Genomic DNA, 26,261 nt, shown 5'->3' on the forward strand with positions numbered 1-26,261 from the left:
AAACCAGATGAGTAAAAGCTTTCACTTATTCATTCTTGACATTCAATTCCATTTATTCTTTGTAATATATTTTAAAACAGAATGTCTGCAAAGACTAAGGTTTAGGTTCCTATATTCTATTCTGAGATTATTGAGAAAAAATGTTTGGGCTTATACTCATGCTTTAATATCAATTCCATTTTAACACACAAAGAAGACTAACAGAGTAAAGATTTTATAGGGACATGGTGATGTGGTTTATTAAGGCATCATAATTATAATAGTAAGTGTATTATAGTAGACTTAAGATAATTATTAATAATAATTTAAAGCTGAACAGGCTTTATATTAGTGAGTCATAATCATTCCAAATAATTATGTTCATGATTGAATATTTCGTAAGTACCTATTGTATGCTAGGCATACAAAAAATGAGTAAGAGAAGAATAACTTACATTTGGGTCCCTAAACACTACAATTGGATTAGATAATAATTTAAGATAATTGTCTTTTCTTTGTTTCACTCAAATACCTATCCTTTATCAAAGTGCTTAGAGGCATTCAAACAATTCAGAGTTGAAAAATCTTGATATCTTTTTTAAAGACTGATCCTTTTCTCTACTACTCTTGGAAGGCAGAATAGATAATCTAATTAGAGGACAGTCTGGTTGGCCTCCTGTCTTTCTATTCCCCACTTGCCAGTCAATTCTGTAATTGGAGTCATGGTTCTTATGTTCATGTCCTTGCTCTAATTGATTTCTAGGTAGACATTCCCTAAATTGAAAGATCAAAAATCTCAACATTTCACATTAAACAGTAGAACACTTCAGCCCACAGCATCTGAACACAAAAGCTCCAAATTAGGCATGGCGATCTGAGGAACACAGCAAACAAGAAATGGATTGGGAAGTGGTAGGTAAGCCTATCATGCTTGTAATTGTAAAGAGCTACTTATAAGTAACCATGATTTTAGTCGGTTTGATGAGTTTTTCCTTGGAACAGCTAAGTAATAATTAAATCACTGAAGAAGTTTGTAAGCGTGTAGATGGTATTCCAATTCAGAGAGTGTACCAACAATACCATGACCACAGAGAGCATAAAAATAAATTTTAGCTGTAACTTTTTCTTATTACAAAGTAATAATATATTTTATAAATTTTTACAAAAACAAGTGATTGGTTTTCCTGACAATAACAGGAAGAATAGTGGAAGTGAACATCTGATTCAAGTGGGTTCAAGAGATAATGGGAAGGAGGAATTAGAGTATAGACAATGCTTTCATGAATTTTGCTGTAAAGAGGAGAGAAATGGGGCATTAGAGGGATGGTTAAGGTTTGGAGAGATAGCAGCATATTTATATCCTGATGGAACCTATACAGAAAATAGGGAAAACTGATAATGCAAACAAAAGAAAATCTTTGTCATCTATAATATTATCCTCAAGATAATCCCTGTTTTCATTCTCATGCTTTTAAAATCTTTTTCCTGTAGGTAGAGATACAATTTTAAAACAAAAATGGGACCATGCTGTACATAGTTTTATAACCTACTTTATTATTAATATTTTCTCATATCCATATTCTTTTTAACATAATTTCTTATGACTACCTAGTATCGTATAATATGCCTGCAGTATACTATACTTGTAGCCATTCCACTGTTAAGATATATAGGTTGTTTCTATTTTGCAATATGTAAACTACGTTGTAAACTCCATAAAGGCAAAGACTGTAACTTGGCTTGTTTATTGCTGTGTCCCTGGTATATAGTAGACTTTCAGAAAGCAGATATTTAAATGAATTCTACTCTTCCAAACCTCCACCCATGCAGCTAAATATGGCTGGAAAAAAATACACAACCATGCTCACTCCATGTTTATAACCACTAATCTCAGCAGTGACACTACATTTCCTTATCCCATGAACTCTACCAGTTAGATGACTTTTTCATATTTTCTCTTCTCTCCTCAAAATTTAGATATCTCGATCCTCATCATCATTGTGTGCTGGTGACCTTCCTTCCCGTTTAACTGATGAAACAGGAGCCATTAAAAAAGAACTTCTGCAAATTCTCACTACCATATCTACTGACTTACCTGCATCTGTGCTTTTATAGTTCACTTTCCTTTGTATTAGTGTGGATGAACTATCTGGGCTTCTGGTTAAGGCCCTCCCCTCTGCTTGTGTACTATATCTCATCCTGCTCAAGGATCTTACTCCATATTTAAACCCCCCACCCCTGTTTTTGTTTTTTTGTTTTTATATTATCAGTTTTCTCTCTCTTCTGTGTAGATTTCCATCAGGATACAGTTATACTGCTATCTTCTAGCCCCTTTTCCATTTATGTAATGCCCCATTTCTTTCCTCCTTTTTACAACAAAATCCCATGAAAGAGTTCTTTATACTCTAATTCCTTCATTCCCATAATCTCTTGAACCCACTTGATCTCAAATGTTCACTTCCACCATTCTTCCTGTTCTTATCAGGAAAACCAGTGACTTCCACTTTGCTAAATCCAGTGACTATTTCTTAGTCTTTACCATACCTGACCTATCAGCAGCATGTGGCACAGTTGATCACTCCTTCTATTTTCAACCTAGCAGCCAGAGTGATCCTCTTAACCCATAAGTGAAGTCAAGCTATTCCTCTGCTCACAACCCTTCAGTGGCCTCTCACTGAATTAAACATAAAAGCCAAAATCCTTAGAATGGCTTACAAGGCCCTATGCCATCTGGCCCTTTATTACCTCTCTCTCCCCTCATCTCCTATTACTAATCTAACTTCCTTTCATTGCTTCAGTAACACACTGGCCTCCTCTCAGTTCCTCAGACATGCTGGGTACATAACCATTTCAGGGTCTTTGCACTTGCTCATCTTGTTCCCTCCTATTGCTTTTCCCCCAGATATTTAGACAGCTTATTCCCTTACCATCTTCACATTTTTCTCCCCTAGTTGTCTCAGTAAGGTCTACTCTGCCTACCTTATTTTAAGTTGATATCCAATCTGCTCTACCTCCCAGCATTCTGTATCTTTCTTTCCTGCTTTATTTTTCTCTGTAGCACATACTATCATCTAGTATACTATATTTTACTTAGCTTGTTTTCTGTTCCCCCTCTCCCAATTAGGGCGAGATTTTTGTCTTGTTTGCTGTCCTTAGAACAGTGCCTAACACGTAGTTGATACTCAATAAGTATTTCTTTTTTTCTTTTTTTAATTATACTTTAAGTTTTAGGGTGCATGTGCACAACGTGCAGGTTTGTCACATATGTATACATGTGCCATGTTGGTGTGCTGCACCCATTAACTCGTCATTTACATTAGGTATATCTCCTAACGCTATCCCTCCCTCCTCCTTCCACCCTACAACAGGCCCCGGGGTGTGATGTTCCCCTTCCTGTGTCCAAATATTCTCATTTTTCAATTCCCACCTATGAGTGAGAACATGCAGTGTTTGGTTTTTTGTCCTTGCAATAGTTTGCTGAGAATGACGGTTTCCAGCTTCATCCATGAACATGATGAAGGACATGAACTCATCATTTTTTATGGCTGCATAGTATTCCATGGTGTATATGTGCCACATTTTCTTAATCCAGTCTGTCATTGATGGACATTTGGGTTGGTTCCAAGTCTTTGCTATTGTGAATAGTGCCTCAGTAAACATATGTGTGCATGTGTCTTTATAGCAGCATGATTTATACTCCTTTGGGTATATACCCAGTAATGGGATGGCTGGGTCAAATGATATTTCTAGTTCTAGATCCCTGAGGAATTGCCACACTGACTTCCACAATGGTTGAGCTAGTTTACAGTCCCACCAACAGTGTAAAAGTGTTCCTGTTTCTCCACATCCTCTCTAGCACCTGTTGTTTCCTGACTTTTTAATGATTGCCATTCTAACTGGTGTGAGATGGTATCTCATTGTGGTTTTGATTTGCATTTCTCTGATGGCCAGTGATGATGAGCATCTTTTCATGTGTCTTTTGGCTGCAAAAATGTCTTCTTTTGAGAAGTGTCTATTGATATCCTTTGCCCACTTTTTGATGGGGTTGTTTGTTTTTTTCTTATAAATTTGTTTGAGTTTTTTGTAGATTCTGGATATTAACCCTTTGTCAGATGAGTAGATTGCAAACATTTTCTCCCATTCTGTAGGTTGCCTGTTCACTCTGATGGTAGTTTCTTTTGCTGTGCAGAAGCTCTTTAGTTTTTAATTAGATCCCATTTGTCAATTTTGGCTTTTGTTGCCATTGCCATTGGTGTTTTAGACATGAAGTCCTTGCCCATGCCTATGTCCTGAATGGTATTGCCTAGGTTTTCTTCTAGGGTTTTTATGGTTTTAGGTCTAACATTTAAGTCTTTAATCCATCTTGAATTAATTTTTGTATAAGGTGTAAGGAAGGGATCCAGTTTCAGCTTTCTACATATGGCTAGCCAGTTTTCCCAGCACCATTTATTAAATAGGGAATCCTTTCCCCATTGCTTGTTTTTCTCAGGTTTGTCAAAGATCAGATAGTTGTAGATGTGTGGCATTATTTCTGAGGGCTCTGTTCTGTTCCATTGGTCCATATCTCTGTTTTAATACCAGTACCATGCTTTTTTGGTTACTGTTTGTAGTACAGTTTGAAGTCAGGTAGTGTGATGCCTCCAGCTTTGTTCTTTTGTCTTAGGATTGACATGGCAATGTGGGCTCTTTTTTTGGTTCCATATGAACTTTAAAGTAGTTTTTTCCAATTCTGTGAAGAAAGGCATTGGTAGCTTGATGGGGATGGCATTGAATCTATAAATTACCTTGGGCAGTATGGCCATTTTCACGATATTGATTCTTCCTATCCATGAGCATTTGTTTGGATGTTCTTCCATTGTTTGGATCCTCTTGTTCTTCCATTTGTTTGGATCCTCTTTTATTTGATTGAGCAGTGGTTTGTAGTTCTCCTTGAAGACGTCCTTCACATCCCTTGTAAGTTGGATTCCTAGGTATTTTATTCTCTTCGAACCAATTGCGAATGGGAGTTCACTCATGATTTGGCTCTCTGTTTGTCTGTTATTGGTGTATAAGAATGCTTGTGATTTTTGCACATTGATTTTGTACCCTGAGACTTTGCTGAAGTTGCTTATCAGCTTAAGGAGATTTTGGGCTGAGACGATGGGGTTTTCTAGATATACAATCATGTCATCTGCAAACAGGGACAATTTGATTTCCTCTTTTCCTAATTGAATACCCTGTATTTCCTTTTCCTGCCTGATTGCCCTGGCCAGAACTTCCAACACTGTGTTGAATAGGAGTGGTGAGAGAGGGCATCCCTGTCTTGTGCCCATTTTCAAAGGGAATGCTTCCAGTTTTTGCCCATTCAGTATGATATTGGCTGTGGGTTTGTCATAGATAGCTCTTATTATTTTGAGATACGTCCCATCAATACCTAATTTATTGAGAGTTTTTAGCATGAAGGGCTGTTGAATTTTGTCAAAGGCCTTTTCTGCATCTATTGAGATAATCATGTGGTTTTTGTCATTGGTTCTGTTTATATGCTGGGTTACATTTATTGATTTGCGTATGTTGAACCAGCCTTGCATCCCAGGGATGAAGCCCACTTGATCATGGTGGATAAGCTTTTTGATGTGCTGTTGGATTCGGTTTTTCAGTATTTTATTGAGGATTTTTGCATTGATGTTCATCAGGGATATTGGTCTAAAATTCTCTTTTTTTGTTGTGTCTCTGCCAGGCTTTGGTAGCAGGATGATGCTGGCCTCATAAAATGAGTTAGGGAGGATTCCCTCTTTTTCTATTGATTGGAATAGTTTCAGAAGGAATGGTACCAGCTCCTCCTTGTACCTCTGGTGGAATTCGGCTGTGAATGTCTGGTCCTGGACTTTTTTTGGTTGGTGAGCTATTAATTTTTGCCTCAATTTCAGAGCCTGTTACTGGTCTCTTCAGAGATTCAACTTCTTCCTGGTTTAGTCTTGGGAGGGTGTATGTGTCGAGAAATTTATCCATTTCTTCTAGATTTTCTAGTTTATTTGCATAGAGGTGTTTATAGTATTCTCTGATGGTAGTTTGTATTTCTTTGGGATTGGTGGTGATGTCCCCTTTATCATTTTTTATTGTGTCTATTTGATTCTTCTCTCTTTTCTTCTTTATTAGTCTTGCTAGCAGTCTATCAATCTTTTTTTCAAAAAACCAGCTCCTGGATTCATTGAGTTTTTGAAGGGTTTTTTGTGTCTCTATCTCCTTCAGTTCTGCTCTGATCTTAGTTATTTCTTGCCTTCTGCTAGCTTTTGAATGTGTTTGCTCTTGCTTCTCTAGTTCTTTTAATTGTGATGTTAGGGTGTCAATTTTAGATTTTTCCTGCTTTCTCTCGTGGGCATTTAGTGCTATAAATTTCCCTCTACACACTGCTTTGAATGTGTCCCAGAGATTCTGGTATGTTGTGTCTTTGTTCTCATTGGTTTCAAAGAACATCTTTATTTCTGCCTTCATTTCGTTATGTACCCAATAGTCATTCAGGAGCAGATTGTTCAGTTTCCACATAGTTGAGTGGTTTTGAGTGAGTTTCTTAATCCTGAGTTCTAGTTTGATTGCACTGTGGTCTGAGAGACAGTTTGTTATAATTTCTGTTCTTTTACATTTGCTGAGGAGTGCTTTACTTCCAACTATGTGATCAGTTTTGGAATAAGTGCAGTGTGATGCTGAGAGGAATGTATATTCTGTTGATTTGGGGTGGAGAGTTCTGTAGATGTCTATTAGGTCCTCTTGGTGCAGAGCTGAGTTCAATTCCTGGATATCCTTGTTAACTTTCTGTCTCGTGGATCTGTCTAATGTTGACAGTGGGGTGTTAAAGTCTCCCATTATTATTGTGTGGGAGTCTAAGTCTCTTTCTAGGTCTCTAAGGACTTGCTTTATGAATCTGGGTGCTCACGTATTGGGTGCATATATATTTAGGATAGTTAGCTCTTCTTGTTGAATGGATCCCTTTACCATTATGTAATGGCCTTCTTTGTCTCTTTTGATCTTTGTTGGTTTAAAGTCTGTTTTATCAGAGACTAGGATTGCAACCCCTGCCTTTTTTTGTTTTCCATTTGCTTGGTAGATCTTCCTCCATCCCTTTATTTTGAGCTTATGTGTGTCACTGCATGTGAGATGGGTTTCCTGAATACAGCACACTGATGGGTCTTGACTCTTTACCCAATTTGCCAGTCTGTGTCTTTTAATTGGAGCATTTAGCCCATTTACATTTAAGGTTAATATTGTTATGTGTGAATTTGATCCTGTCATTATGATGTTAGCTGGTTATTTTGCTCGTTAGTTGATGCAGTTTCTTCATAGCCTCGATGGTCTTTACAATTTGGCATGTTTTTGCAGTGGCTGGTACCGGTTGTTCCTTTCCATGTTTAGTGCTTCCTTCAGGAGCTCTTTTAGGGCAGGCCTGGTGGTGACAAAATCTCTCAGCATTTGCTTGTCTGTAAAGTATTTTATTTCTCCTTCACTTATGAAGCTTAGTTTGGCTGGATATGAAATTCTGGGTTGAAAATTCTTTTCTTTAAGAATGTTGAATATTGGCCCCCACTCTCTCCTGGCTTGTAGAGTTTCTGCTGAGAGATCAGCTGTTAGTATGATGGGCTTCCCTTTGTGGGTTACCTGACCTTTCTCTCTGGCCGCCCTTAACATTTTTTCCTTCATTTCAACTTTGGTGAATCTGACAATTATGTGTCTTGGGGTTGTTCTTCTCGGGGAGTATCTTTGTGGCGTTCTCTGTATTTCCTGAATTTGAATGTTGGCCTGCCTTGCTAGTTTGGGGAAGTTCTCCTGGATAATATCCTGCAGAGTGTTTTCCAACTTGGTTCCCTTCTCCCCATCACTTTCAGGTACACCAATCAGAAGTAGATTTGGTCTTTTCACGTAGTCCCATATTTCTTGGAGGCTTTGTTTGTTTCTTTTTATTCTTTTTTCTCTAAACTTCTCTTCTCGCTTCATTTCATTCATTTGATCTTCTATCACTGATACCCTTTCTTCCAGTTGATCGAATCGGCTACTGAGGCTTGTGCATTCATCACGTAGTTCTCGTGCCATGGTTTTCAGCTCCATCAGGTCCTTTAAGGACTTCTGTGCGTTGGTTATTCTAGTTAGCCATTCGTCTAATTTTTTTTCAAGGTTTTTAACTTCTTTGCCATGGGTTCACACTTCCTCCTTTAGCTCAAAGTAGTTTGATTGTCTGAAGCCTTCTTCTCTCAACTCATCAAAGTCATTCTCCGTCCAGCTTTCTTCCATTGCCGGTGAGGAGCTGCGTTCCTTTGGAGGAGGAGAGGCGCTCTGATTTTTAGAGTTTCCAGTTTTTCTGCTCTGTTTTTTTCCCATCTTTGTGGTTTTATCTACCTTTGATCTTTGATGATGGTGATGTACAGATGGGGTTTTGGTGTGGATGTCCTTTCTGTTTGTTAGTTTTCCTTCTAACACTCAGGACCTTCAGCTGCAGGTCTGTAGGAGTTTACTGGAGGTCCACTCCAGACCCTGTTTGCCTGGGTATCAGCAGCGGTGGCTGCAAAACAGTGGATATTGGTGAACAGCAAATGTTGCTGCCTGATCGTTCCTCTGGAAGTTTTGTCTCAGAGGAGTACCCGGCCGTGTGAGGTGTCAATCTGCCCCTGCTGGGGGGTGCCTCCTAGTTAGGCTACTCGAGGGTCAGGGACCCACTTGAGGAGGCAGTCTGTCCGTTCTCAGATCTCCAGCTGTGTGCTGGGAGAACCACTACTCTCTTCAAAGCTGTCAGACAGGGACATTTAAGTCTGCAGAGGTTTCTGCTGCCTTTTGTTTGACTATGCCCTGCCCCCAGAGGTGGAGTCTACAGAGGCAGGCAGGCCTCCTTGAGCTGCAGTGGGCTCCACCCAGTTGGAGCTTCCTGTCCGCTTTGTTTACCTACTCAAGTCTCGGCAATGGCGGGCGCCCCTCCCCCAGCCTCACTGCCGCCTTGCAGTTTGATCTCAGACTGCTGTGCTAGCAATGAGCTAGGCTCCGTGGGCATAGGACCCTCTGAGCCAGGCGCGGGATATAATCTCCTGGTGTGCTGGTTGCTAAGACCATTGGAAAAGTGCAGTATTAGAGTGGGAGTGACCCGATTTTCCAGATGCCGGCTGTCACCCCTTTCTTTTGACTAGGAAAGGGAATTCCCTGACCCCTTGTGCTTCCCGGGTGAGGCGATGCCTCGCCCTGCTTTGGCTCACGCTCAGTGCACTGCACTCACTGTCCTGCACCCACTTTCTGACTCCCCAGTGAGATGACCCCGGTACCTCAGTTGAAATGCAGAAATCACCCGTCTTCTGCGTCGCTCACACTGGGAGCTGTCAGTATTTCTTGAATGAATGAATTTAAGCCATGAACATCCTTGCAGATAAATATTTACATAAATCTTTGAATCATTTATTCACTCAGTGAAATTTTTTGAGTGCAGCAGGTCTATGAGGTCAGAATTATTTTATAATTCCAAGACATTATTTGCCTTTTTCATACTCATTGTCGTGAGCATGCAATAGCATATTTCAAAAGCTATATCACTTGTGTTGTCACAACAGATTGAATGCAGAACTAGATATGCATATCCAGTTATTTTCTGTTTAACCAGGTATTAAAGAAATTTGCAAAAATCTAAAATGATACCACTCTTCTCATTGTGTTTTTTTTTAATCTGGAAAAATATTTTCATTTTTAAAATTATGTTATGTATAATTTATGTTAAGTGTAAAACATGTAACATGTTTTTATGTTATATGTAAAATATGTAGTAACATGATGGTTTTTAAATTTACTGGCATTAATTTCTAATATGGTAAATATTGATAGATTTAAACCACATAAACAAAAGTTCTTTGAGGTCCTCAGTAATTCTGAAGAGTAACTCCAAAGAGTTACTATAAAGGGATCCTGAAACCAAAATGTTTTAAGAACTGCTATTCTAGGCCATGGTAAGAGTTTTGAACTTTATTCTAAAAACAGTAAGAAGCTGTTGAAGGATTTAAAAGCAAGGTAGTGACATAATCTGGCTCAACTTTTGAAAAGGTCATTTATCTAACTCAGTGGTCCCCAACCTTTTTGACACCAGGGACAGGTTTCGTGGAAGACAATTTTACCATGGACTGGCGTCGGGGGGATGGTTTCAGGATGATTCAAATGCATTACATTTATTGTGCACTTTATATTATTATTACATTGCAATATATTATGAGATAATTATACAACTCACTATAATATAGAATCAATGGAAGCCCTGAGCTTGTTTTCCTGCAACTAGATGGTCCCATCTAGGGGTGATGGGAGGCACTGTCAGATCATCAGGCATTAGATTCTCATTAGGAGCATACAACTTAGATCCCTCATATGTGCAGTTCACAATAAGGGTTGGCATTCCTGTGAGAATCTAATGCTGCCACTGATCTGACAAGAGGCAGAGCTCAGATGGTAATGTGAGTGATGGGGAACAACTGTAAATACAGATGAAGCTTTGCTCACTTGCCTGCCACTCACCTCCTGTTGTGTAGCCCAGTTCCTAACAGGCCACGGACAGGTAACAGGGATTGGGGACCCCTGTTTTAACTGCTGTCTGAAGAACAGATTGTAGTGGGGAAGGGGAACAAATATGAAGTTACTGCCTTTGTCTAGGTAGGAAATGGTGGAGGTTTGTACTGATGTGGGGTATTAATTTCCTAGGACAGCTGTAACAAAGTGCCACAAACTAGGTGGCTTAAAACAACAGAAATGTATTGTTAGCAGGGCCATTCTTCCTCTGAAACCTGTAGGGGAGAATCCTTTGCCTTTTTGGGCTTCTGGTGTTTGCTGGCAATTCTTGGCATTCCTTGTGTGTTTCCAAATAAGGTACCCATTGTGAGGTACAAGGAGTTAGAACTTTAACATATTTTTGGGAGACACAATTAAACTCATAACAGGTAGTAACAATGAGGTAAAGAGAAATAGATAATTAGACATCATATATTTTAGAATATACTCTCTAGTAGGAGTTGTTTGTGGATTCAATATAGAGGATGAGGAAAGTAGAATTCAAGGATGGAGCCCAAATTCTTGACTTGAGCAGCTGGGTAATAGAGCCAAATGACATACCATTTATTAACATGAAGTCTTGGGGTTGGGACAATTTTCCTTGGGGGAAAAATTTACAGAAGTGGAATTGCAAAGTCCCCTATTTCCTTAAATATCCTCATGCATCTCTTTGTCCAGATATGCTGTAGCATTGTTATATTGTTTTAGTATTATTCTATCAGATCCCCCTGGTTTAAACAATCAGATGTAGCAAAATATATTGTAGCCCAATTCACTTAGGTATACTTACGTAAAAAGAAAATAACAAAGGAACAAGGAACATGTGCTGTGGGAGAAATTCTTATAGTCAAAGTGGAACAGACAGAGTTGGCAAAGTCCTATGATATCCCCAAAGTATTTCAAATTAAACTTTGATATGGAAATTCTGATTATATAAGTTTGATACCATATTAGGATATTGACTACATTTTCCCCTGCTGAATGAAAATCTGGCTTTAGATTAAAATGGCTATCTAAGTTATTTGGTAACCTGATGGGGTTAAGGATGTTAGTTATATTACTAAGTAACATTATAACAAAAATGACCCCTTGATTGGTAAATTAATTTGGACTGGGAAGAACTGCAAAGGAATGATAAATACCTGATGGGGACACTGTACTTTGGAATGTCCTGAGTTACTTGTAATTGGCATACCCCTTGTGTGACCCTAGAAGCTACTGTTATATTGTGGCACTTGTGAAGTACCAGGGCTTCTAAGCCAAGATAGACCCCACATCTGCTGATATGGATCTCTTCCCCTAATATCTGAGTTATATCTCCTGGAGAGAAGAAACCTCCTGGGTGGCTGGATAAGCTGTCACATGAATTACCTCAAGGACTCCAGTCTGACACTACCCTGATGGCAAATTTGGAATGGTTTCTGTCTGAAATATTTCTGAATAATTGATGCTAATTGTACCCAACAGTAGTTTTGTGAGTCTGAATGATTAGAAGACCACCGTGTGGATAGAGCACATATATTATCCATTCTTTAGTTTCAACTGCTTGTTTACACTGTACCTATTTTACTCCAATTCCTCTCTCTCCAGCAATTTTAATATGATGTTAAAGTAAATGTAGTTGTTTTAGCTGCAGTTCCCAAAGCAAACTTGCTCTAAAGAACATCTGTGTAGATGTACATTTGATCAGTTGCCTTAAAAGGGATGAATAATCAGTAATACTGCCTTTGATTGTTTTCCTTTTAGTTGTTTGCTTGTCATGTTTACAGTAGCTATTTATCAATTTGGATATCATCTATTTAAGTTAGCTTTTACTGTTGTAGCCCATGTGGAGAAAGAGTTTGAAATGCCCATTTATATTTGATCACAGATGTATGGTTTTTCAAATAAGGTTTTTTTTGTGATTTTGGTTTGGTTTTTTTTGTTTGTTTGTTTGTTTGTTTTTGAAACAGAGTGTCACTCTGTTGCCCAGGCTGGAGTGCAGTGGTATAATCATGGCTCACCGCAGCCTCAGTCTCCTGGGCTTAGGAGATCCTCCCACCTCAGCCTCTCAAATAGCTGGGACCAGAGGCATGCACCACCACACCTGGCTTTAAAAAAAAAAAAAAAATTCTTATAGAGTCAAGGTCTCCCTATGTTGCCCAGGCTGATCTCAAACTCCTAGACTCAAGCAGTTCTCCCACCTCAGCCTCTCAAAGTACTGGAATTAGAGTCATGAGCCACCATGCCCAGCCTTCAAATGAAGTTTTGATCCTTAATTATTGCTTACACCCAATGAGAAAGACGTCCAGAGAATCAAGTCCTTGTATTTTGCTGTATTTTGTCGGCTTTTTGGAATATATACTGTTACTTTCTGTTTTTTATTCATAGAGAAAACTTAAGAAAACTGAGGAGTGGGCTGGTCAGAAAGTTATCTTGTAACTATTGATTAAGAAGTTAGTTCCATTATTTTGTGGAGGATTAGACAAATGTCCGGAAACAGAAAGACAGCCAGTAAAAAGAGTTACCTCTAACTTGTCCAAAGACATGTTACCCATTTGTGGTGACACTGATGGCAACTGGTAGAGAGGCAAGAAGGCGAAGTGTGCACAGGCTACAGATCACCACCCAGAGCAGTGCCACTTTAATGTTGGCTTTATTTACTTGTCATTCCAGATTCTATTTTAATACAAGCTTCCATAGAATGTTAAAAAAAAATTGAAAATCACTGATTAAGAATATAGTCTATGCTTAGAAGTGCTCCCCAAAAGTTTAAAAAAAGAATATAGCCTAAAACCAAGGTAAAACCAACATGAACATAAAATACACAGATCTATAATAAAGCTTTCTACAAATCATGTTGTGAGACCATTCCCAGACTATCAGTCAGAGACAGTTTCCCAGTTTTAGACACAGCTTGAGGAACTTGCTTGTCTGATTTCCAGTCCTTAGCAGATGAGAGGTAGAAAATTTTAAAGAGTTCAGGTACACTGATAATAATAAAGGATAAATGAATATCCTATGGCTGAGGAAAAGCTGCTTAAAAAAGAAAAAGACAAAAATCAAACTCAACAAAAAGCAAAAGTAGTCTGGGTCCATTTGGTGAAAGACCAAATAGCCTTATATACCTTAGTGCACTGTAAAGGCATCTTTTATAGTGTGTACAATAAATGATGTTTTTGTTCAATCATATTCCCAGACATTTACTTGGTGCCAGAAATTGAGGGATATAATCAGTTTGTGATGTTGACTGCGAATCGTCAGAAAAAGGTTAAATCATTGTCCATGTTCTCCATATAGAGTAATGAGAAGTAAGATGTGTTAGAAATAATTATATGCAAAAGTTTACAGGGATGATGTTTTTAATTTTTGGATGCTGAAATGTTAATGATCCAATTATTTGAAAAATCTACTGATATATACTCCCTCATTCCATAAAGATGCCAGTTAAATAAGATGTTACTGTATCTACATTGTTTCCTGGAAAGAAAGGAAAATACCTAGAACCTGCAGCTGAAAGCTTAACATACATATAGAGAGAGAGAAAAATAATCATAAAAGGCATTTGCAAGCTTCTAAATTGTCAGATTAATCATCTATTATAGAGTCACAGATCTCATAAGGAGAGACAATACATTCCAGGCTTAGAAATACTATTAAAATTTACCTAAAACTATATTACTAACTCAAAATTTTTTATTACTACTTCGAATTTCTCACAGCCAATTTGCTTGAGTGCCTCACTTATCATACATTCACTTGAAACACTGTTTTTTAAATAAAATTTATATTTTAAGTAAATTACTGGATATAACCAAATTTTCTCATTAGCCATATCATGGGAAAATCTAGCCCCTCTATGCAGCTTTGTTATTACTCTTGTATCTTTAGAGCTGACATTAGTAGAGATGGTAGATCAAGTGTGAATTGAATTAGAGCATCAGAATCATGGTCAAAAAAAAAAAAATCCAGTTACACTGAAGAGAATTTTCCACTTGGAATATATATGTGTGTATATATACATTGCCTGTATATATACAAGCTGTAAGAACAGCTTGGAATATATATGTGTGTATGTATGTGTGTGTGTGTACATATATATACACACACCTGTACAGGAATATACATATATATGTATATATACATATATGTGTGTACGTATGTATGTATCTTAATCTAGGAATATGGCTCTTGATTCAGTGTGATAAAATGTATTTAGCAGTTAAAAACCAGGGGCTACACAATTTTATGCAGAAGAAACAGCAGTGTTACCAGTGGCTTAGTGTTAAAGAGATAAAATAAATGATAGTTTCCTTGTACCAATCCTGAGCTATGTATTTAATATTTTCGTCAACACCTCATTTGGTAGAATAAAAGCATACTATATTTGATGAGGCACACAATTTGGAGATACAAGAAAACTCAGTCCTTAAAGGAAATATTCCTAAAATGGAGACATGATCAAAAATAAGAAAGAATTGCTGCAGAGTACATGTGAGGAAAGAAATAATCTGTTTAACTTCAGGAGCACATGTGGAAGAAAAAAGAATCCAGAAATCAAACAGAATATAGTAGTGATTTTGCATCTAGTAACTATAAGCTAAATATCCTGTTCATCATTGTTTAGACCTTCATTGTATTACCATGTCTGACATTGCACTCCACACTGTAGGAAATAAATGGGAACATTCTTCTAAAGGGTTTAAGTAAAAGGAAAAAGGTTAAATTAAAGACTAAAATTAATTAGTCTTTAAATTGGTTTAAAGAATAAACTGAATGTGGAGCAAGATTGCCAAATAGGCCCCTCCACCAATTGTCCCCCCAGCAGGAACACCAAATTTTAACAAATTACTACACATAAAAGAGCACTGTCATAAGAACCAAAAATCAGATGAGCAATCACAGTACCTGGTTTTAACTTCATATTATTAAAAGAGGCACTGAAGAGGGTAGGAAACACAGTCTTAAATCGCTGACACCACCCCTTCTCAATCCCGCAGCAGCCCTGTGGCGTGGAGAGAGAATCTGTGCACTTGGAGAGGGAGAACACAGCAACTGGGAGATTTGGCATTGAACTCAGTACTGCCCTGTCAAAGCAGAGAGCAAAGCCATGCAGGGCTCAGCCAGCACCCACACATAGAAGGAGCATTTGGACTAGCCCTAGCCAGAGGGTAATCGTCCATCCCAGTGATTGAAACTTGAGTTTTGATAAACCTCACCACTGCGGGCCAAAGATATCTGGGGTCCTAAATATACTTGAAAGGCAGTCTAGGCCACAGGACTGTAATTCCTAGGCAAGTCCTAGTGCTGTGGTGGGCTCAGAGACAGTGGACCAGGGCGGCACATGACCTAGGGAGACATCAGCTAGGGCAACAAAGGGAGTGCTCGTGCCATCCCTCTGACTCCTTCCTTCTGTTTGAGAAGAGGAGAGCAAAGAGTAAGGAGGACTTTGTCTTACATCTTGGATACCTGCTCAGCCACAGTAGGATAGGGCACTGGGCAGAGTCTTGAAGCCCCCGTTCCAGGGCCTAGCTCCCAGATGACATTTCTAGACACATCCTGGGTCAGAAGGGAACCCACTGCCTTGAAGGGAAGGAGCCAGTCCTGCAGGATTCATCACCTGGAGACTAAAGAGCCCTTGGGTCCTCAATAGCCAACAGCAATGCCCAGTTACTATGCTGTGGGCCTTGGGTGATACTCTGAGATGTGCTGGCTTCAGGTGAGACCCAGCACATTCCCAGCTGTGGTAGCTACAGTAAAAGACTCCTTCTGCTTCAGAAAAGTAGAGGGAAAAGTAAAGGGGACTTTACCTTGTACCGTAGGTACCAGCTCAGCCACAATGGGCTAGAACGCCAAGCGGGCTGTTGGGGTCCCTGATTCCATGCCTAGGCTCTTGGACAGCTTTGGACCAGACAAGCCTTGGATAGCCTTCTGGACTTGTCGTGGGCCAGAGGGGATCCCACTGCCCTGAAGGGTGAGTTCTGGGGTTGGCAGCATTCACCACAGCTGACTGAAGAGCACTTGGGCTTTCAGTGAATATTGGCAGTGGCCTGGCAGAGCTCTCCATGGGCTGGTGGTGGTGGTGGCAACTGGGAGTGGGAGAGGCTCCTCTGCCTGTGGAAAAGGGAGGGAAGGACTGACTTGTCTTATGGTTTTAGGGCCAGCTTAGCCTCAGTAAAATAGAACACCAGGTAGATTTCTAAGGTTTTTTCCTCCAATCCCTAGCTCCCAGACAGCATCTCTGGACCCACCCAGGGCCTGGGGTAACTTGCTTCCCTGACGGAAAGGACAAAAACCTGGCTGGCTTCCCCACCTGCTAATTGTAGAGCCCTAGGGCCTTGAGTAAAGATAGGTGGTAGCCAGGTAATGATTGCAGTGGGCCTTGGGCGAGACCCAGTGCTGTACTGGCTCCAGATACAACCCAGTGCAGTCCCAGTGGTGGTGGCCACAGGGTTTTTGCATCACTCCACCCCAGGATCCAAGTGGCTCAGCACAGGAGAGACTCCATTTGTTTGAGAGAAAATAAGGGAAGAGAACAAGAGTCTCTGTCTGATAATCCAGATAATTCTTCTGGATCTTATCCAAGACTACCATGTCACTACCTCTATGAGTTTTCAAGAACCACAGTGTTATTCGGCTTGGGACCCAATTCTCTTCCAATACCTGGAAAACCTTACCAAGAAAAATGGGCACAAACGTGCCCAAATTGCGAAGACTACAATAAATTCTAACTCTTCAATGTTTAAACGCCAATGACTATCCACAATCATCGAGATCATCCAGGAAAACACAACCTCACCAAACAAACTAAATAAGCCACCAGGGACCAGTCCTGGAGAAAGAGATATGCAACCTTTCAGAGAATTCAAAATAACTGTTTTGAGGAAACTCAAAGAAATTTAAGATAACACAGAAAACAAATTCAGAATTCTATCATATAAATATAAAAAAGAGATTGAAATAATTAAAAAGAACCAAGCAGAAATTCTAGAGTTGAAAAATGGAACTGACATAGTGAAGAATGCATCAGTCTCTTAATAGCAGAATTAAGCAGAAGAATTTGTGAGCTTGAAGACAGACTACTTAAAAATACACAGAGGAAACAAAAGAATAAAAAAGAATAAAACACACTTAAAAGATCTAGAAAACAGCCTCAAAAGGGCAAATCTAAGAGTTATTGGTCTTAAGGAGGAGATCGAGAAAGAGACAGGGATAGAAAGTTTATTCAGAGGGATAGTATCGGAGAACTTCCCAAATCTAGAAAAAGATACCAACATTCAAGCACAAGAAGGTTATAGAACAGTTTTAACCTAAAGAAGACTACCTCAAGGCATTTAATAATCAAGCTCCCAGAGGTCAAGGGTAAAGAAAGCATCCTAAAAGCATCAAGAAAAAAAGAAACAACATGTAATGGAGCTCCAATACATCTGGCAGCAGACTTTTCAGTGGAAACCTAAACAGGCTAGGAGAGAGTGGCATGACATATTTAAAGTGCTAAAGGAAAAACAAACAAACAAAAATTTACCCTAGAACAGTGTATCTGGTGAAAATATCCTTCAAGCATGAAGAAGAAATAAAGACTGTCAGACAAACAAAAGCTGAGGGATTTTGTCAGCACTACACCTGTCCTATAAGAAATGCTAAAGGGAATTCTTCAGTCAGAAGGAAAAGCATGTTAATGAGCAATAAGAAATTATATGAAGGTACAAAACTCACTGGTGATAGTAAACACACAAATCAGAATATTATAACACTAATTATGGTTTGTAAACTACTCTTAAGTAGAAAGACTAGTTGATGAACCAATCAAAAATAATAACTAGGATAACTTTTCAAAACATGGGACAATAAGACATAAGCAACAAAAAGTTAAAAAGTCAGGGAATTAAGTGAAAATGTTTTTATTAGTTTTTTTTGCCTATTTGTTTATGCAATCAGTGTTAAGTTGTCATCAGCTTAATAATAATGGGTTATAAGATATTTGCAAGCCTCATGATAACCTCAAATCAAAAAACATATATACAAAAATAAAAAGCAATACATTAAAATATACCAACAGAGAAAACTACCTTCACTAAAGGAAGACAGGAAGCAAGGAAAGAAGAAAGAGAAGACCAGAAAACAAATAACAGAATGGCAGGAGCAAGTCCTTACCTAATCAATAATGACATTGAATGTAAATGGACTAAAAACTCTCCTATCAAAAGACATAGAGTAACTGAGTGGATTAAAAAATCAAGACCCAATGATCTGTTGCCTACAAGAGACACACTTCACCTATAAAGTTACACACAGACTGAAAATAAAGGAATGCAAAAAGATATTCCATCTCAGTGGAAACAAAAAAAGAGCAGGAGTAGCTATAGTTATATCAGACAAAATAGATTTCAAGACAAAAACTGTAAGAAGAGACAAGGTCATTATATAATGATAAAGGGGTCAATTCAGCAAAAGGATATAATAATTATAAATATATATGCATCCAACACTGAAGCACCCAGATACATAAAGGAAATATTATTAGAGGTAAAGAGAGAGAGAGACCCCAATACAATAGTAGCTGGAGACTCCAACATACCACTGTCAGCATTGGACAGATCTTTCAGACAGAAAATCAAAGAAACATCAGACTTAGTCTATACTGTACAACAGTGAATCTAACAGATATTTACAGAACATTTCATCGAATGACTGTACAGTACACATTCTTCTCGGCACATAAATCATTCTCAAGGATAGACCATATATTAGGCCATAAAATAAGTCTTATTCAAAAACTGAAATAATATTAAGCATCTTCTCTGACCACAATCAAATGAAACTACAGAATTTAGTTTGCTACTATTTTGTTGAGGATTTCTGAATCAATATTCATCAGAGATACTGGCCTGTAAATAACAAGAATAATTTTGGAAACTATACAGACACATGGAAATTAAACAGTATGCTCCTGAATGACCAGTGAGTCAATGAAGAAATTAAGAAAATTGAAAAATTTCTTTAACAATGGTGAAAACGAAATATACCAAAACCTGTAAGATACAGTGAAAGCAGTACCAAGAGAGAAGTTTATAGCACCTGCATCAAAAAAGAAGAAAAACTTCCAATAACCTAATGGTGCATCCTAAAGAACCAGAAAAGCAAGAGTAAACAAACCCAAAATTAGTAGAAGAAAAGAAATAATAAAATAATAAATAAAATAAAAATCAGAGCAGAAATAAATAAATCAAACTGAAATGAAGGAAAGAATACAGTCATCAAAATGAAAATTTCGTGTTTTGAAACGACAAATAAAATTGACAAACTTTTAGCCAGACTAAAAAAAAAAAAAAGAGAAGACCCAAATAAAATCAGAGATGAAAAGGTAGACATTACAGCCAATACCACTGAAATTCAAAGGATCATTAAGTGACTACTGTAAGCAACTAACTATATGTCAATAAATTAGAAAATCTAGAGAAAATGGGGAAATTTGTAGACACATACAACCTACCAAGATTGAGCCGTGAAGAAATCCAAAACCTTAACAGACCAGTAACACATAACAAGATAGAAGCTGAAATAAAGTTTTCCAGTAAAGAAAAGGCTAGGACCTCGTGGCTTCACTGCTGAATTCTACCAAACATTTAAAAAAGAACTAATACCAGTCCTTCTCAAACTATTCCAAAAAAATAGAGGAGGGAAGACTTCCAAACTCATTCTATAAGGCCAGTATTATCATGATACCAAAAGCAGGCAAAGATCAAAAAAAGAAAACTACAGGCCAGTATCTCTGATGAATATTGATTCAGAAATCCTCAACAAAATAGTAGCAAACTAAATTCAATGATACATTAAAAAGATCACTCATCATAACCAAGTTGGTTTTATTACAGGGATGCAAGGATGGCTCAACATGTGCGAATAAATCAGTGTGATACATTATATCATCAGAATGAAGGACAAAGACCATATGATCATTTCAATTGATGCTGAAAAAGTATTTGATAAAATTCAATATTCCTTCATGAAAAAATCCTTAACAAGCTAGATATAGAAGGAACATCTTACCTCAACATAATAAAAGTCTTATATGACAGACCCAAAGCTAGTATCATAGTGAATGGGGAAAAACAGCCTTTCCTATAAGATCTGGAACATGACAAGGAAACCCATTTTCACCACTGTTATTCAACATGATACTGGAAGACCTAGCTAGAGCAATCAGACAAGAAAAAGAAATAAAGGGCATCCAAATTGGAAAGGAAGAAGTCAAATTATCTTTGTTTAATTTATCATAAGATTATAGGATCTTATATTTTGGAAAACCTAAAGACTCCACTGTAAAACAATTAGAACTGATAAACAAATTCAGTAAAGTTGCAGGATACAAATCAACATACAAAAATCAGTAGCATTTCTTTTTTTTTATTTTTGAGACAGTCTTGCTCTGTCACCCAGGCTGAAGTGCAGTGGCGCAATCTTGGCTTACAAAAATCAGTAGCATTTCTATATGCCAACAGCAAACAGTCTGAAAAAGAAATTTTAAAAGTAATTCCATTTACAGTAGCCACAGATAAAATTAAATACCCAGGAATTAACCAAAGAAGTGAAAGATCTCTACAATGAAAACTACAAAACATTGATGCAAGAAATTGAAGGGAACACACAAAGGTGGAAAGATATTCCATATTCATGGATTGGAAGAATCAATATTGTTAAAATGTCCATACTACCCAAAGTAATCTATAAATTCAATGCAATTTCTATGAAAATACCAATGACATTCTTCACAGAAGTAGAAAAACAATCCTAAAATTTATATGGAACTACAAAAGACCCAGTATAGCCAAAGCTATGCTGAGCAAAAAGAACAAAACTGGAAGGGTCACATTATCTGACTTCAAATTATACTACAAAACTATAGTAACAAAAACTGCTTGGTATTGACATAAAAATAGACACATAGATGAATGGAACAGAATAGAGAACCCAGAAACAAATCTATACACCTATAGTGAACCGTTTTTCAACAAAAGTACCAAAAACATACATTGGGGAAAAGACAGCCTCTTTAATAAACGGTGCTGGGAAAACTAGATACCTGTATGCAGAAGAATGAAACTAGACCCCTGTCTCTCACCATGTACAAAAGTCAAACCAAATGGATTAAAGACTTAGATCTGAGATCTCAAACTATGAAACTACTACAAGAAAACATTGGGGAAACTCTCCAGGACTTTGGTCTCTGTAAAAATTTCTTAAAACCCCACAAACACAGGCAACCAAAGCAAAAATGAACAACTGAGATCACATCAAGTTGAAAAGCTTCTGCACAGCAAAGGAAACAATCAACAAAGTGAAAGACAACCCACAGAATGGGAGAAAATATACAAGAGATTAATAACCAGAAGGAGCAAAAAAACCCTAATAATCTGGTTTTATTTTCATTTTTTTTATTTTTATTTTTTGAGACAGGATCTCGCTCTGTCACCCAGGCTGGAGTGCAGTGGCATGATCTCAGCTCACTGCAACCCCTACCTCCCAGATTCAAGCATTTCTCCAACCTCGGCCTCCCAGGTATCTGGGATTACAGGTGTGAGCCACTGTGCGTGGCTAATTTTTTAATATTTTTTAATAGAGATGGGGTTTCGCCATGTTGGCCAGGCTGCTCTTGAACTCCTGGCCTCAAGTGATCCATCTGCCTCAGCCTCCCAAAGTGCTAGAATTACAGGCGTGACCCACACGCTTGGCCTAATAATCAGATTTTAAAATGGGCAAATGATTTGAATAGATCTTTCTCAAAAGAAGACATAAAAATGGCAATCAGTTATATGAAAAGGTGGTCAATATCATTGATCATCAGAGAAATGCAAATCAAAATACAATGACGTATCATCTTACTCCAGTGAAAATGGCTTATATCCAAAAGACAGGCAATAACAAATACTGGCAAAGATGTGGAAAAAAGGGAACCCTTATACACTGTTGTGGGAGTGTAAATTAGTACAGCCACTATGGAGAACCGTTTGGAGGTTTCTCAAACAACTAAAAATAGAGCTATCATAGGATCCAGCAATCCCACTGCTGGGTATATACCCCAAAGAAAGGAAATCAGTATGTTGAAGGGATATACATACACCCATGTTTGTTGCAGCACTGTTTGCAATAGCCAGGATTTGGAGGCAACCTAAGTGTCCATCAGCAAACGAATGGATAAAGTGCAGTGGCACTATCTCAGCTCACTGCAACCTCCATCTCCTGGGTTCAAGCAATCCCGAGTAGCTGGGACTACAGGCACAAGCCACCACGCCTGGCTAATTTTTTGTATTTTAGTAGAGACAGGGTTTCATCATGTTGCCCAGGCTGGTCTGGAACTGCTGAGCTCAGGCAATCCGCCCACCTTGGCCTCCCAAAGTGCCAGGATTACAGGCATGAGCCACCACTCCAGGCCCCAGATAAGTATTCTTATAGGAATTGGCAGTCACAAAATTGGGAAGAGAAGGTATTGGGAGAGAGATGAGCAAGGCTTGGTTCATGAAATGCCTTGCATTCTGGGTTAGTGAAGACTCTTGTTTACAAGTGACAAAAAGATCACATTTGTCTAGGGAGTATTTTGCTGTTATTGGCTTACCTAACCAAGAAAAAATATTGTTGAAATGACAAGACCCAGAGACCCTCATTCTCTCTCCATGTCTCACCACTACTTTTTTCTTTGTGAATACTTATTCTCTTCTACTGCAGACTGATTTTCACCCCAAAGTAGAGAACATTGCCACTTGCAGTTTTTGGCTCATACCCTTTTCTAATTTTCTTTCTTTTTTATTGTGGTAAAATATATGTGGAATTTACCATTTTAACCATTTTTACATGTACAGTTCAGTGGCATTAAGTACATTCACATTATTGTGCAGTTATCACCACTGTTCATCTCCAGAACTTTTCCACCATCCCAAACTGAAACTCTGTACCCATTAGACAAGAACTCCCCATGCTTCCCTCCTCCCTGCCCCTGGTAACCACGATTCTATTTCATGTTCCTATGAATTTGACTACTCTAGGTATCTCTTATAAATGGAATCACACAATATTTGTCCTTTTGTGTCTAGCTTCTTTGACCACACTCTCTTTTTTAAAATTGACACATAATAATTGTACATATTTATAGGGTTGCACCCTTTACTTTTGATCAGAGAGGAAAGAACCTTCTGTGTGTGCACACTTCTATCTTATAGCTCCATTTTGAAAAATTTTGAAAGAAAACTAATTGGCTTGGCTTGAGTAACTTGCATACTTTCCGACAAGGAAGATGACCAGTGCTGTGATTTGCCCATTTTGGGTTGCATGACCACCTTAGTATCTTCCCCAGTTCTCTGTGTAAACATACCTTCTTATAGAGTCCTTTGTCCTTTCTATCTAAAATAGCACCCACATCAGTCTCGTCTCTCACTCTGTTTTGATTGTTTTCCAGCGTACTCATCACTTTCTAGTATTAAATATATTTATTTGCTTATTGATTCCCTAGCCACTACAACATAAGATTTATAACATTAGAGACCTTCTCTGTCTCATTCATCTCATTGTTTCCAGTGCCTAGAACAGTGACTGGAACATAATTGGAGCTCAGTAACTATTTTTAACTAATTAATTAGAAATTGAGGTAGAGATATAGATTTAGTATTCACTGGTAAATGTGATTAAAAGAAATTGATTATGCTTTCTTCCACCTCCATAGTCAAGATGAAGAATTAGAAATTGAAAGGAAATGAACTTTAAGTGTATATGAACACAGTGATTAAACATGAAAGTTATGCACAAATAGTGAAAGAACTATGCTTTCTAAAGATACATAATTGTGGAAAATACAGCCTTGCATGATGGATGCCTAAGTAGAATCCTGAAATTGCAGTAGATTAAGCTCTTTCTGAAATTGCTTCCTAATGCAGGACATTCACATTTAAACTATAAATGTGAATGTATAAACCCATCAGGAGTTTGCATGTATGTGTGTGCGTGCGCTCGCGCACACACACACACTTTCATTGATTAACATTGGAAGCTGACAAATATAGATATGAGTCTTAAGCCATAATGGTCAGTACTGTTCTTTTGAAATTGCCCTTAGCTTTCCCAATCAAGACAACATTCTCTTGAGCAGAACTTCACATTGTCAGGCTGCCCTGCATAAGAATCACTCAGATACTATTCACTATAGCTGCCTTAGCTCTCTTCCCCTACCTGTCCTTAATCTCAAGGGCAGGGCAGGTCAAAGGGGAGCAAGATAAAGGTTGTATCTAAAAAGACAAGAAAAAAAAGTAGGCAAAAATGATCTCCTGTGTTTCCTGACTTTTTCATGCTGCTTTCCATCTTTTACTTTTCTTAGAGTTTATTATCTTTATGATGCTTCCTGGACATCCCAAACTTAGCCATAGTTGCATCTTAGCCAAGTGTACCCTACCCTGACTCCCTGCTAAAATTACTTCTTTCATATCTCCTCTCACCCATGTAATAAGCACCTTACCTCCAAATCCAATCAGACCTTCATTCCATAGTAGGAAAACAAACTACATTGCCTCAAGGTTGTCCCCCTGCCATGACTTTTTTCTTACTACCTATCTGAACCATAAAATAAGTTCTCTGTGGCAGCTTCTTGCTTTTCTTTCTAGGAGATAAATAGGGAGACCCATTGCCAAAAAGTTCCAGAGCCAACCTCCACCCCTACATTCAGCTGTTAGGAAGTGGGAAAAGCAGATATGGGTACCCAAGAATAGTTTGGCTGGCATAACATCACCCTTCCAAGTTATTCAGATTAACAGTTTCACATTTATTCTCAATTACCAGGGGCATGATGGCCATGCATATTACAAAGTGCTTATGATGTTAATTACTAAATTCTGCTTTTCACTTGTGTACTTTGATTATTTGTTGCTCATGTAATGTGATTAGCTGCTCTCAGTTTAAGAGGTGGCATTGCTAAAAAGTACTCAACTGCACTACAATTAATAGTATATATAGTTTTCTTGGTTTTAAAGGAAAATAACTGAAATGTTGGAATTTCCTAAGTATTCTATGGCAACTTTTGACTTTCTTAACAACTTCTGGGACTTTGTATGCTTTGAAATCACATTACTTTATGATATTTGATCTGGTTATGAAACCCGGTGTTATTAGCCTGGAATTTATGAGTCTTTGAAAAGGGATAAAAAGCTATCCACTATAAATCACAGAATCGCTAGATAGATTTGGGGACAAGCTTAGGAAAAAAAAAAATCCTAATACTGGCCAAGATAAATGAGACATAGTGTCAATTTTTCTGCCATGAACTAGGTAACCAAACTGCCTCACTTTAAGAATTTCTCTTTGGATTATTACCTGCAGATATCTGGAGTAACTGGTCATCCTGTTACTCCATTGTAGCTGCTACAGTGCACAAGTTATCATTCTTTATTCTTCAGGATGGTGAGCTTGGTCAAAAGTTACTGTGAAGCTCAGTTAACTGACTTCTTTTCCTAAGTCTGATAAACCTATGGAACTTTGGTATATCAGATAAATTTGCTACAGTTTATGTACTTTCATACTTTTGCAATTACTTAGACTTCTAAAATGTATTATTTGTTTCTTTTATAGGACAATGAAGGCCAAACAGCTCTACATTATGGTAAGAAGTTTCTAAATTATTAAATAATCATATTTGAACATATTCTCTATTTGTTTATTTGAACTTTGTCCATTCCTATATAGTGCTTAGATAGGTACCTGGCAGCTAGCAGAGATACAATAACTTTTTG

The 26,261-nt window shown here is 38.0% G+C and overlaps 1 protein-coding gene across 1 annotated transcript in view; it reads left to right on the top strand.

The window, feature by feature from the left end:
• ACBD6 (acyl-CoA binding domain containing 6) overlaps positions 1-26,261 on the top strand; it is a 214,518-nt gene that overhangs the window by 160,180 nt on the left and 28,077 nt on the right. The window contains exon 7 of the mRNA XM_524985.8: positions 26,101-26,131. Within this exon, the coding sequence (XP_524985.1) occupies positions 26,101-26,131 (31 nt within the window). The remainder of the gene's footprint in view (positions 1-26,100; positions 26,132-26,261) is intronic.

Source organism: Pan troglodytes, chromosome 1 (genome assembly GCF_028858775.2).
Source record: "Pan troglodytes isolate AG18354 chromosome 1, NHGRI_mPanTro3-v2.0_pri, whole genome shotgun sequence".
NCBI classification, from domain to species: domain Eukaryota; kingdom Metazoa; phylum Chordata; class Mammalia; order Primates; family Hominidae; genus Pan; species Pan troglodytes.